General features: G+C 38.4%; 1 protein-coding gene and 1 long non-coding RNA gene across 2 annotated transcripts in view; one reads left to right on the forward strand and one right to left on the reverse strand.

The window, feature by feature from the left end:
• The window catches only part of PDE6C (phosphodiesterase 6C), a 47,586-nt gene that overhangs the window by 1,403 nt on the left and 32,676 nt on the right, over positions 1–13,507 (reverse strand). Inside the window, exons 15-21 of the mRNA XM_059169420.1 lie at positions 13,193–13,280; positions 6,538–6,638; positions 4,627–4,734; positions 4,453–4,516; positions 1,497–1,571; positions 1,299–1,382; positions 772–928 (exon numbers count right to left, since the gene is read on the reverse strand). Of these exons, the coding sequence (XP_059025403.1) occupies positions 772–928; positions 1,299–1,382; positions 1,497–1,571; positions 4,453–4,516; positions 4,627–4,734; positions 6,538–6,638; positions 13,193–13,280 (677 nt within the window). The remainder of the gene's footprint in view (positions 1–771; positions 929–1,298; positions 1,383–1,496; positions 1,572–4,452; positions 4,517–4,626; positions 4,735–6,537; positions 6,639–13,192; positions 13,281–13,507) is intronic.
• LOC131828636 (uncharacterized) lies at positions 7,065–10,223 on the forward strand. The gene is made up of 2 exons (XR_009352522.1): positions 7,065–8,311; positions 10,064–10,223. It is a non-coding gene; the product is annotated as an uncharacterized LOC131828636 (long non-coding RNA).

The raw sequence follows: 13,507 nt of genomic DNA on the forward strand, positions 1-13,507 counted from the left end.
ATCCTTAACCTTTTAAGCAAAACACTTCTCCCTCCATGATTTCTTGGTTACAACAATAAAAATTTCCTACAAAACCTTTGAAGTGCTGAACCCTCAAGACAAAATGCAAAGTGGTGACATTAGCATTCCCATTTCAAGATGACATTTGAGTCATCTGATAAACTCATAGTTGATCCCAACAGAGTAATTTCAGGAGTAGAAGTTTCATCAGGAAAAACCACTATCTGGGGACATTTGAGGCACAGCCAGTCTTGAAATACCTGCCAAGTCATCCCATTCAGCTGGCCAGCTCTGCTTTCATGTGGGGCTTCCTTAAGTCTAGAAGGGAGGCTGGAGGTTTGTAAAATCTCATATAGAGAAGAATATTGAGCTCAGGTTAAGCAAGTTGCCCAAAGTAACAGCTAACATGTAATGTTAGTACTAAATTTATTTTCTCACCTAACCCTGATCCCACTGATTCTATGGCTTTCGTATTTCTAAAATCTCAGTATTCTATGGAGGTGATTAGGAGCCACATACCAGAGTGGAAAGAAGGCTAGCCCAAACCCCTACTTCAGCTGGACCAGTCAATTCCTCCTGGAATTATTCATAAGATCTTGTTGGGGGCAGTGGGGAGTTGTAATCTGAAAAGCACTAATCAATTTATTATATATAATTACTTGAAAAGCAAGTTTCCTGTTTGCATTTACTTTTTATGGTTTTGTCATGTGAGATTAAGCTCAGCCTGACTCCTGGTTACTTTACAACTAGAAAAAACAGATTCCATCTAACCTTTTGTGGTCGTGTTTCCTTCTTCCTGCTTTTTCATCTCCTCTTCAAGCACCTTCATCTTTGCATCATACTCATCAGCGAGGGATTTCCACTCTACTCTGTTGTTCTGAAGACCATTCAGCATTGGTGTGATTTCTTTATGAAACCGTGAGAACTCCTAGAGAGAATTTTAGGTCAGAAACTATTTAAATCATGTAGTTGATTTTCAGTACTTTTCACATGCAGAGAAGGAGCTATAAGGAGTTGTATCAGTGCTCAGAGCTGCTAGGATGAGTTTAACTCAGTGCTGTGGAAACAGGGAAGACAGGTACTGTTTTCTAAATGCATCTGGTCTGTTCAGGGTGCTCCTGAGTTCTAGTTTTTCTTCCAAACCTAAATGAGATTAGGGTAATTCCTCAAGCTACTTTGTAAAAACAAGGATACCCCTAATGGCTTTTCATGTGAGTGACTTTTGATTTTGGTAACACTTTGGAAGAAAAATCCTTATCCCCAGATGATTATATATTTCACTCAATTTGTTTACTTACCTTATATACAAAAGTACAGACAAAATCAATAAATCCAACTTGAAGTTTGGGTAGTTCATCTTTTTTGTTTCTGTCCATCATAGGCTGGAAAGAGAAATAAATCCTTTAAGGATAGTTTTCTAAGACTCTGTGTACAAAAGAGACTGATTTGTATCGATAATTTGTAATAGAAGTGCATTTTTATGTCAAGGTCTTTACAATAGGCTGTTGCTGCAGCACAGTCCTCTCCAGATCTCCTTGTTCCCAAAATTCATTTGCAACCAGAAGTGCCACCTGCAAATAAAAATAAGACTTGATTCGTGAAACTGAGTCATTCATAGAGAATTTGCATTTTATTAGTATGAGTGACATTTAAGGGTAGCATTAATATTAATGCTTGAGGCATTGTCATACCATATACTCTGGTTTTAGAAAGATGGTGTCTGGGTGGCTCAGTTAGTTAAACGTCCAGATTCTCAATTTCGGCTCAGGTCATGATCTCGGTGGTGGGATCAAGCCCCATGTTGGGCTCCACACTCAGCAGGAAGTTGGCTTGAGATTCTTTTTCTCCCTCTTTCTCTCCCTCTGCCCCTCCCCCTGCTCACATGTGCTCTCTCTCTCTCAAATAAATAAATCTTAATAAAAATAAAAAGATGTCATCTGCAGATTATATTGAAATGGGAAAGAGAAATTTCTCTTGTCACTTCAGCATTCTAGGCCCATTCTGGGAATACCTATCTCCATTTGCTATTGCCACTACATCTCAACAATAAAAAGGGGAAATGGGAGGATATTTAATTCCATTACATTTTGCTTCAAGCTCTGCAGCTTCCCACACATCGTCCTCTTGTCCTGCTTATCTGTTAGCTTCTAGCATATATCTGGGTGTACACACATGCACACAGATGAGCACCCAGATTTACTTGATAACAAGGTGAGGATATTTGAGGGTAAACATATAGCTTTTAAAAACCCAATACCAAGTTTAATGAACTCCTACTAGCTTCCTAATATTGGCATAAACCAGGCTTGCCAGGAGGAATCAGATGTGACCTGTTTCTTTAAGATGCTTCTAGTCTCATAGAGACAGTCATGTAAACCATGTGGGTAAGGGCTGTAAAAGTAGTAGTTGAAGTGTTGGGGATCAGGAGAAGGAAGTAAAGATGAGTTTCATAAAGGAGCTTGCATTTATTTTGTATCAAGGATGAATAGTAGTTTTTCAGATAAAGAGGAGGGGAAGACTATCTGCAGAGATAAAATTGAGCATCCAGAGCTTAGAGTGAGAGACAGTGAATGGGAGAGAGTGCCAGGAAATAATCTGATGAGTGTGAGTTAAAGACAGGTAAAGACAGACCATGTAAGCTTTGCTAGAAAGTTTGATTCTCTAGACCAGCGATTCTTTTTTTTTTTTTTAAGCTTGTATTTATTTATTTATTTGACAGACAGAGATCACAGGTAGGCAGAGAGGCAGGCAGAGGGAGAGAGAGGGAAGCAGGCTCCCCGCTGAGCAGAGAGCCTGATGCGGGGCTCCATCCCAGGACCCTGAGATCATGACCTGAGCCAAAGGCAGAGGCTTAACCCACTGAGCCGCCCCGGCGCCCCTAGACCAGTGATTCTTATTCTTGGAGCCCTAGTGCACCAAAGAGCACTAGCAGCCCCAGCAGGGAGGGGCCAAAAGAGATTTCAGCTAAAGTAAGTTTGTTTTTTTCTTTTATATAAAGTGATTTTGTACAACTTTTTGTGGGGTGTTTGGGGGAGGACTTTACTTCTTTTTTTTATTATTTATTTATTTGTTTTTAAAAAGATTTTATTATTTATTTATTTGACAGAGAAAGAGAGATCAGAAGTAGGCAGAGCAGCAGGCAGAGAGAGAGGGGGAAGCAGGCTCCCCTCTGAGCAGAGAGCCCGATGTGGGGCTCAATCCCAGGACCCTGAGATGAACCTGAACCAAAGGCAGAGACTTAACCCACTAACCCATCAGGCCCCTTTAAGAAAGCTTGAATACCTCTGGCAGCGGCGGGGGGGTGGGGGGGGGGGTGGGGGGTGGGGGGTGGGGGGTGGGGGGGGAGGTGGGGGGTGGTTAGTAAGCTTTTAAGTAGAGGAGTGGCTGAGCAGCGGTCTCAGTATAAATAATCCCAGCAGCAGCTCGGAGGAGGGCTGAGTACAGCTCGGAGGAGGGCTGAGTAGTGGAGGAGGAGGAAGGGTCACTTAGGAGGATCCCGCCACACCATCTTGCTGATGAAAGAGAGTAGAAGTCTGACCTGAGACTGTAGCCAGCATGACAGACAGGAATGGGGAGGGGAACTTCATGCAAGGCCCTAGGTTTCTGGCCTGGGTGATTGTGCAGATAAAGAATAAAGAGTAAATAAAGAAGGAAGAACAGGCACATCAGGGTGGAAGGAGCACAAGTGTTTGGTTTTGGAATTTGACGGTTCCAATTACTCTATCCTTATTCATATAACCCACAATTACAGTTGAACCCAGTGAATTCTGGCCTCTCTTCTCCCTAGGGTTTTTCCTAGAAGTCACTGAGGGAAAAAGAGAAGTTTCTTTCATCCAGTTAGTAAGAAATCAAGTAATAAACTAGCGACTCCTGACTCTCATTCCCTGAGGTTGGCAAAGAACTGGGGAAGGCACCCTTAAACACGAACTGACTATAGACAGTGCCTTTTACTTACTGACACACAAGAAGAGGTTGTAGGAGCAAAACCACCCTTGAAAGCACTATGTTTCTTGTGCCAATTTATCTCCTCTATTAAAAACTCAGACATTCCCTAAATAATTGTATATAAAGTTTTTGCAGTCTGTTCAATGATAAGGAATTCTTTGCAAAAAGCATTTTCTTTCTAAGGTCCCTTCTCTTGCCTTGGAGCCTAACCAAATGACCTGTTGTCTTACTGACACTTGCGAATTCTTGAAAGCTGCCTTCATTAGCAGAAATCCAACAGGGAACATTTTATTTTTGTCCTAACTTCCTAAGTTTCTTTTATCTTTTTAAATATAAATCAATTGTTTGTTCCAGGATAATGAAAGGTAATCACTTACAAAATGTATAGTCACATAATTGCTACCTATAGCAAAATTCCAAGATTGCCAGAATATTCCTTTTCTCTCTTACATGTGATCTAGATAGCATCTGTGCATGTGACAGAAGAGGAGACATAACGGTACTCGCCTGACTTTGTACCTCCCAGGGTTTGGTTATAGCTGACAAGTCGCATGCAGTCATCATCATTGCCCTTGGGAGAAAACAACAGTTGTTAAAATAGAAAGATATACAAAATAAGTGGTTTATTGTTTTGTTTTGTTTTGTTTTTGCCAAAAAAGGAATAAAATTCTGACTACTCACATGATAACCTCTTTTTTGGTTGGATCAATGGTCACATATTTGATGGCCTCTTCTTCAGTTTCCATTTTTTCACAGGCATCAACAATTTTTTGAAACATGGTTCTCTTCCTAAAAAAGATACAGCTGTGCAACAATCTTAGCATATAAGACCAGAGATAAAAAGTATCTTTAATATGTGCTTTTCAGATTTCCTGTTCCCACTTTCCATCAGATGTCCACATAGTGGATCTAAGGGGTCGGGGAGAAGAGAACAGGGAATGGCTATTAACTTTGGCACAGAAAGAGTTTAAGAGAGAAAAACCACAAGCCACAAAAGGGCAGGGGGGAACACTGGTAAGTTTGAATACATTAGTAACAAAGGAGATCATAACATAAACAAAAAGGCCAGAGGCTGTGTTGAGATAAGATGATGATAAAAAATTCATAAAACCAACAAAGAAACTAAAATACATGAAGAGATGCTCAGCCTCACTGGTTAAAAAAAAAAAAAAAATACAAATTTGAAGAGCAGTAAGATTCCATCTCACACTCAAACTGACAAGATAAGTAAGTGAATAGAAGTGACCAGATCAAAAGTAGTCCAGATACAGGATAACAGAAACTCTTGCGTACTGCTGGTGGGAATTTAAATTGGGGAAACTACTCAGGAGTGCAGTTTTGCAATGTAGTATTAAGACTGAAGATTTGCAAACTCTACAGCAATCTCAGTTCTAAGTATGTACATTAGAGAAAATCACATGCATACATGGATATACAATATAGCATTGTCAACAATAATGAAATGTTGGAAATGATCTAAATGTCCATGTGTAGAAGAATGGCTGAATTCATTATGACTTCTTGGTAAAGTTGAATATACAGTTAAAACTAATAAACTGGATCTTCGTTTACCACCGAGGTAAATCTTTAAAACATAATGTTACATGAAAAAGCAAGTTGTAGAAAAGTGTGCACAGTAAGATACCATTTATGGACAATTTAAAAACACAATTAACAATATAAAAACCTGGAAAGGACGAGTACACATCAGCATCAGAATGATGGTATCTGTGAGGGAGATGGTAGGGGCTTTTCATGGCGGGATGGGATACCTTGAGTGCATGACTTTTTTTTCCACAAAAAAAGATCTCAGATGGGTGTGGAAAAAAATCTTAGTATTTGCTGAATCTGGGTTATGGATATTTGGATATTAATTATATTATTCGAAGTATCTGTCTTCATCTTTGAATAACTAAATTTTTAATTAAGAAGGATCAGAGAGCCACAATTTGATACTACCCATCTAAATCATTAGATACTACAGTTAGTAGTATCTAATGTTAGTTACCACAACTAGTTAGATACTACAACTAGTTCCCCTTGTTCTAATCCATTTTCACTAACAACTTTATAGTTCACTGACAAGAAAATGGGCAGAAGCTTGGAGTGTCTGGTCTCCTTGGTTATTATTACTATAAATAGGCTAGTACTCTGCTGTATGTGACTCAGAATTATCCAAGTTTTGTTAATGTGCACTGGTATCACCAAGATTTTTTAGCTCCCAGATTGCAGCAGAATCAAATGTCTGATCCTGCAACTCTAAATACCAGCCCCTGGACCATGATGAACCCACCAGGACAAGCATCACCTCATAAGGCTTTGTGGCATCACTCTTCTGGCAATGCACCAACCTTGCTGTACATTCTTCAATTCAAATTTCTTCAGATAACAAACCATTGACATTAGGGGATTAGTTTTCTAAAATATGTTTTCAGATGTCTAGTAAATTATGAGGTACTTGGAGTATATTCTACTGGTGACCCCAAAGGAAAGTGAATAAATATGTGTGTGAAGAAATGCCTTTTAACTTGAATGCAATGGGCCATTTATGTAAGGCAGAAGCACACAGAGTATAAGGAAGTTTGTACTTACTTAAAATACAAAGCCAGGTCAGTTGCTATTATTGCAACTTCAAACAAATGAATAACTGTTTCAAACTGGCGTTTATTTAGGTTCTGAAAGATATTCAAACTCTGTAAGATAAAAATTCACATAAATGGGTCTATTAATTTTTAAAAATCACAATAAAGTACACTCATTAATTTGCCTTTGATTCAACAAACCAACAAAACTATGCCTAACAAAATAAAGATAATTAGCATAGAAGAAAAACTAGGTCTTTCACTTTTTTTCTTTCAGCTTTCTCCCTTGGACTGTTACTCCTCTACATTGAGTAAGGTAATGTAAAGTATAAAAATAGATATTAGCAAACACTCATGTAATCAGTGTATAAGTTTGGGAAGCAAATAATAGTGCTTTTTCCCAGAATCAATTATAAATATAATCGATTTAAATTTTGCTTGTATTAATTGAGGAGCTTTAATAAAGAATATCTAGTACAGCCAATTGTTGGATAATTTTAGAGTAGTCACAGAAATTGTTGGAAAACTTTCAGAAACTACAAGTTATACTAGTACTCATGTATTTACTGGGGGAAAAAATCCTCTCCAAGTTGTTCTTAAAATGTTTTCCTGAAATTATGTTTTACAATTTAACTAGACCTTTCTTCAAAGAGCTTCCCACTAATTATCTCCTCATAAATGGATCAGCTTCATAGTGTTCTAGAAAATGAGAGCAAATTTGGGAGTGGTTTTTAAATGCTCTTATATTCCAAAATGTATCATTTTGATGATTACATGGTTTTAAACAACAAACTACATCTAGTTAATAGTATTGTAACAATATGTATCATTTTGCAAAAGCTTTCATATTCCAAATCCATCATTTTAGTAATACAGGCCAAAGGACATGGATAGTGGTTTTGCCAAATGAAGTTAATGGTTATGAAATAGGCATATAGACGTGAATCACATTTTTATCTTTTTTTCTCACTCATTTTCCTTGTAAAGATTTTATTTATTTGACAGAGAGAGAGACACAATCAGGAGGAGCAGCAGGCAGAGGGAGAGGGAGAAGCAGACTCCCTGCTGAGCAGAGAGCCCTACAGCATGGGCCTTGATCCCAGGACCCTGGGATCATGACCTGAGCCAAAGGCAGACACTTAACTGACTGAGCCATCCAGGTGCCCCTTCTGACTCATTTTTTACTTTCATCTAAAAAAAGGGGAAGTCTCCTAATTGAAAAACTCTGTCTTTATTCTTTTTATTTTCTCTATTCTTTCATATCTAAGGATCTTTAAAAAAGAGCTTTTAAGTGGTTTCTTTATAACCTATGGATATAGATTCATATAAAAGATCCTGCTTCTGTTTTTTATTAGTGGCTAGAAAGCCCTTGACCAAATTTGAGGCCCATGTCTTACACATCTCACTGTAGACATTTAGGGCCTTTACTATTTCTTTCTTCTCTTTTCTTTCCTTTTTTTCTTTTCTTTTTTTTTTTTTTTTTTTTTTTTTTTAGTTAGATAAGGCAGAGTCAGTGATTAGAGCAGGAAAAAATTAATACAAAATGATCAATACCAAGATATCCAGATGACATTACTAAAATATGAAGAATTAAGTATCAGATGAACATCTATGCAGAAAAAGCAAGTCATATGTAAGACGAAAAGACTGGCCATATACAGCTCTTGAGGACAACACTTCAACGCCAAAAGACAGTGAAGCAATGTTCTTCAGTTTCTGAGAAGTGTGATGCAAGACCTTTATGTCCCGCCAAATTGATCTTCAAAAACAAATGTAACAAACAGGTATTCTTAAACATGTACTTAGATTAGACTCTCTTGGAAAAACTGCCATTTGACAAAAACCTAGCCAATCAAGGTGTGAGTCAAAATAAAATACAGAGGAATGGAGAAGCCATAATAAAAGGATTGATTTTAAGTACAGGGCCCATTTAAGAGTAGAATTAAGAATACACAATTGTGGGGCACCTGGGTGGCTCAGTGGATTAAGCCTCTGCCTTCGGTCATGATCTCAGCGTCCTGGAATCCAGCCCCGCATCAGGCTCTCTGCTCAATGGGGAGCCTGCTTCCTCCTCTCTCTCTCCGCCTGCCTCTCTGCCTGCTTGTGATCTCTCTCTCTGTCAGGTGAATGAATGAAATCTTTAAAGAAAAAAAAAGAATAAACAATTGTGTTGAAGCTAGAGGGTACTATGTGAAGTGAAATAAGTCAGTCAGAGAAAGACAAATACCATATGATTTCACTCATGTGAAATTCATGTGGAATTTAAGAAATAAAGTAAATGGTCATGGGGGGAAAAAGAGAGAGAGGCAAACCAAGAAACAGACAACTACAGAGAGCAAACTGATGGTTACCAGAGGGGAAGGGGTGGGGGCACCGGGAGAGACAGAGGATGGGGATTTAGGAGGGCACTTGTTCTGATGAGCACCCTTGTATGTAAGTGTAGAATCACTACATACTACGCCTGAAACAAATATTTCACTGTATGTGAACTAACTGGAATTTAAGTAAAATTATCCTTTTAAAAAGGGTAAACAATTCTGGAAATTATCAAGCAACATGTGAATTTTATAAATACTGATAATGATAAAAGAAATAGTAATGATAATAAACACCTTATAAATCAGAAGTGAAGGTCTGGGAAGAAGTAGAAGCATCTTAATTGCTTCATGTTTCAAAAATATAAAAATTCTAAAAGTTGAGCTCTAGTTTGTTACAATTTCACAATTTCTCACTGTGAGTAATTTGTTCATTGTAGAGGGCTCTTTAAGAGCTAGTATCTCTTGCTTAAAGACAGAGTGTCCAAAGTTCTGCAATTCCTTCCATTTCTAAAATGTTTCTTCCATTAAATTCAAATAGAATTAAATAAAGATACATGGAAAACTAGTCAGCAATGAAAAGGAATGAATTACTGATATATACAATGCAGACATATCTCAAAATTATTGCTTTGTGTGCAAGAAACCAGCACAAAAAATTACTTGTATAATTGCATTTATATAAAATCTACAAAAATCTAAACTAATTTATAGTGACTGAAAATGTTTCAGTGGTTGTCTAGGGCTGGGAGCAGAGAGCAGCATGCACTGCAAAGGAGAATGAGGTATGGTTTGGGGTGATAGATGTGTTCTATATCCTGATTGTGGTGGTGGTTTCTTAAGTGTATAAAATTATATAAATTCATAAAGCTGTACACATTGAGGGGGTAGAGTTTATTGTACACATATTATGCTTCAATGAAGCTGCTTTTAAAAATGTAACTCTGACTTTAAAAAAAGCTTGGATAATATAACTCATTTTTCTAAAATTGTTTCCATCCTGCCTGTATACTCACAGGGTGGCCACAATGAAGTTCATCACATGGTAACGAAATAGCTATTTTCTGAGTGATAGGATTTGAAATAATTTCTTTAACATTTGTTTTTGAATTTTTCCCTGTCATTGAGCTTTTATATTGGCAAGTATAATTTTTACAACCGCTATGAGGTCATTGATTTTAAAAACATGTACGTATGTAATACTCCATTTGTTTCCCCAAGGACTATGCTGAAAACCTGAAGTGGGAACAGGTGCACCAGAGCAAGAGAGGAGGCCTGCTTCCCAGCTGAATCCTGTGGGCCCCGGTGTGCACAGCAGCTCTCCCTAGCCCACAGAGAGTCTTGTTTGTTCTCCCTGACTATTAAAATGGCAGTAAGTGTATCAGTTCCGAGTGGTCCTACAAAATAAGTAGGAGTGACTCCATTTCATCCGGAGTAGGGCTTTCAGATGCAGTGAGGCAGGAGAGAGTACAGGCTGCTCCAGCCTTCAGTATGGTACCTGCAACACCGATCAAAAGAGATTGCTAACATGTTCATGGCTCACTGGGACCAAACACAGGATATTTCACTGTTTCTTCGCTCCTTTGTATACGATGGGCTTGGTATGGGAAAGCATAAGTAGAATTATAAACTCTGTATAGAAGTGTTTTGAATAATAACAGCGCTCCCATTAGTTAAGCTGAGAAATTCATTTTGTTTTTTCTACAATACATGATGGCATTAAAATTTATACTTTTACAAATGTAACCAGCATTTTTCCACCTGTTGACTCAGGTGAAAGAGTGGACTTCTGTCTGGTTTAGAATTCAGGTGGTTCTTAATCCTCAGAACAGTGAATCCCACTCTACTAGAACATAAGGACATTTTAATTCAAAGCCTCACTAATATGCAAAATAAAATGAGTAATGACCACAAAATGCCAAAACTGTTTTATAAATCATGAGGATTTATCTTATTTAAATGCTTTTAATGCAAATATTTTCTTTATACAAAAAAACAAATGGAAGAAGAACATTGTCTCCCAAAAGTGTAAAAAGAACATCTGATGGCTAAAAATTTCATTTTTTTTTTTTAGTGTTCCATTTGCCTGCTCATAAAAAGCTCTATGATTACATTGCCTAGCGACTCTATTTACAGGCCCTGTAAGTTTGCAATTAGCAGGTTGGATAGCATTGTAGACAGGTCCGTGCCAAGGTGGTATGGATTACCCAGATGCAGTATGACTTTTTAGAAAGAATAATAAGCCTTTATATAGCCATCAAAACCAATTTCAGACTCCAGTGTAAATAAAATTAAAAAAAAATTAAGATGGAAAACCACAAGTCTATTATAAACCTTGAATTCCAGAAAGGAAAACCATAGGAGATAGGAAGACCACCCCCCCAGCCCCACCTCCACTGCCCCACCCCCCACCAACCTCCAATGTTAAGCATTTAAATACTTGGTTGAAATTCTTTTTTTGTTTTTGTTTTTTTAAGATTTTGTTTATTTATGAGTATAAGCAGGAGGATGGGTAGTCAGAGGGAGCAGCAGACTCCCCGCTGAGCAGGGACCTGAGCCAAAGGCAGAGGCTTAACCCACTGAGCCATCCTGGCGCCCCTTGGTTGAAGTTCTTAAAATGTATTTTGCTTTGCAGGGACATGTAAAATTAAAAAATAAATTATATTTGACACTACCAGCTTGTGGTGTAACATAATCAGGGACACCACTGATTATAAAAAGTAGGGAAAATTCTTACTCAAAAATGTAAGATTGTCCCAACAAAGACTCATAACAAATTAGTAACAGGAATTTACTCTTGTCTTCCTGAATTACTTTCAATTCCACTCCTTTTCTTAATTTTCCATAGAACAGATAATATCATCATTTTTATGTTATAAACCCTATTGCAGGGATAGGTTCTGGCTGCACACTAGAATTTTCATTCTCATTAAAAATGTATGAGACGCCTAGGTGGCTTAGTTGGTTAAGTGTCTGCTTTCAGCTCGGGTTGTGATCCCCGGGGGGCCTGGGATTGAACCTTGCATGGTGTCCAGCTCCCTGTTCAGTGGGGAGTCTGCTTCTCCCTTTCCCTCCATGGCTCCCCCACCCCTGCCCACACATGCTCTCTCTCACTCTCTCTTTCTCTCAAATAAATAAATAAAATCTTAAAAAAAAAAAACTAAAAATGCAAATTCCTGGGCCAGAATCCCAGAAAACCCCGTCAGGAAGTGCAAAATGAAGCCCAGGAACTTTTTAACAACCTGCATGAATTCTGCAGAATTCGTGAATTCCGTGTGAATTCCACCCTGTGAATTCTGATGCACTGGGTCTGGGTTCCCTGTCTGGGCGTGGAATCAATCACAGGCTATTAAAAACACTCAACTATTTTTTTTTTCTTTTCCACCTTTCTGCCTGGTCAATCTACCTTACAAGTTTCCCCACTTGCTTTACGTTACTTGGGAGAATTTAGTGTTATCTCTGGGCTTAGGCATATTTCTGTATGCTTCTTCCCTGAGCCTTTAATAAAAGATTGTTACAGAAACTGAGAAAAGCTCTACCCTGCCAAAGGGCTTATTTCTCCTGACTGAGCACATGTGATTCCCAACATGTTCTCTGTTACGACAAAATGTTTCCCTCCATCTAATAATGACTCGTTTTAATCAGCTTTCGCTTGGAATTTCTCAAGAGGTTTTTTTTTTTTAAGTATAACTAGAATATATATCCACTTTCCCCCAAGTCTATATACCCCTTAAATAAAATTGATAAAAAGAAGAATGACAGCCTCCTATGGAATGTTAGTAACACGTGACATGTGCAAATCAAAGTGAATTCAAGACCAAGCTTCCTGCACAAAGCTGTCGCTGCTCCCCTATGCCCTACCCACTCTTGAATGTGGCATCTCCTTCTAGAATCTCAGCATTACCAGTGCCTCTCTGACCGCAGTTGTCTGTTTCTGTTTTGTATCGTGGTTTCATGCTTACCTTACCAAATCTTGACTTCCTCAACGATACAGACAAAGCCTCACAGGGCATGCTCCGTGAATAAGAAAATCATTGGCTATGTAGCCTACTTTCCCCTTTCCATATATATATCCCTTAGGGAGAACAGGGCCCTCTCACATCCACCATAGATTTTTCTTCTTTCTCCACAGACCCACAGAGATTTTGTAGCTTTCTATGGCTCTTTTCTATCTCAGCTCCTTCCAGCCTGGTTGTTCAAAACTCTTGCAAAATAGGCATTTCTAGCAATTGACTGCAATAAGGGTTTAGGCTGCCAAATGCCATAACTCAAGGCCATCCTCTTTCTAGGCATTCTTGATGGGTTAGTGCTTTGATCCAGAGCTTCTGAGCTGGAGAAGGGCTCATGTACCTCATCCTGCAGGAGGGTCTTACTGTACTCCAGGTGATGCCTCTCCAAAATGGAAGATCCGTGAAGCTTTGCTAATGGAGACGTGGATCTAGGAGGAAGAGGATATGCCATAAGTTCAGCAGCTTAGAGATTACACGGAAGTCCATACAGTATAAAGTCTTTACTCTCTGAGGACGTTTTCCATTTCTTCTTTCTCCCTCTCCTCTAATACCTGTGAAATGATCGAAAGGAACATATTGGGACCAATTTTTTTAGATTTAGAACATGAGAATACACTCTTAAAAAAAAAATTCTTTAAGAAAGCTAATTTGTTGG

Source organism: Mustela lutreola, chromosome 4, assembly GCF_030435805.1.
Source record: "Mustela lutreola isolate mMusLut2 chromosome 4, mMusLut2.pri, whole genome shotgun sequence".
Taxonomy (NCBI): Eukaryota; Metazoa; Chordata; class Mammalia; order Carnivora; family Mustelidae; genus Mustela; species Mustela lutreola.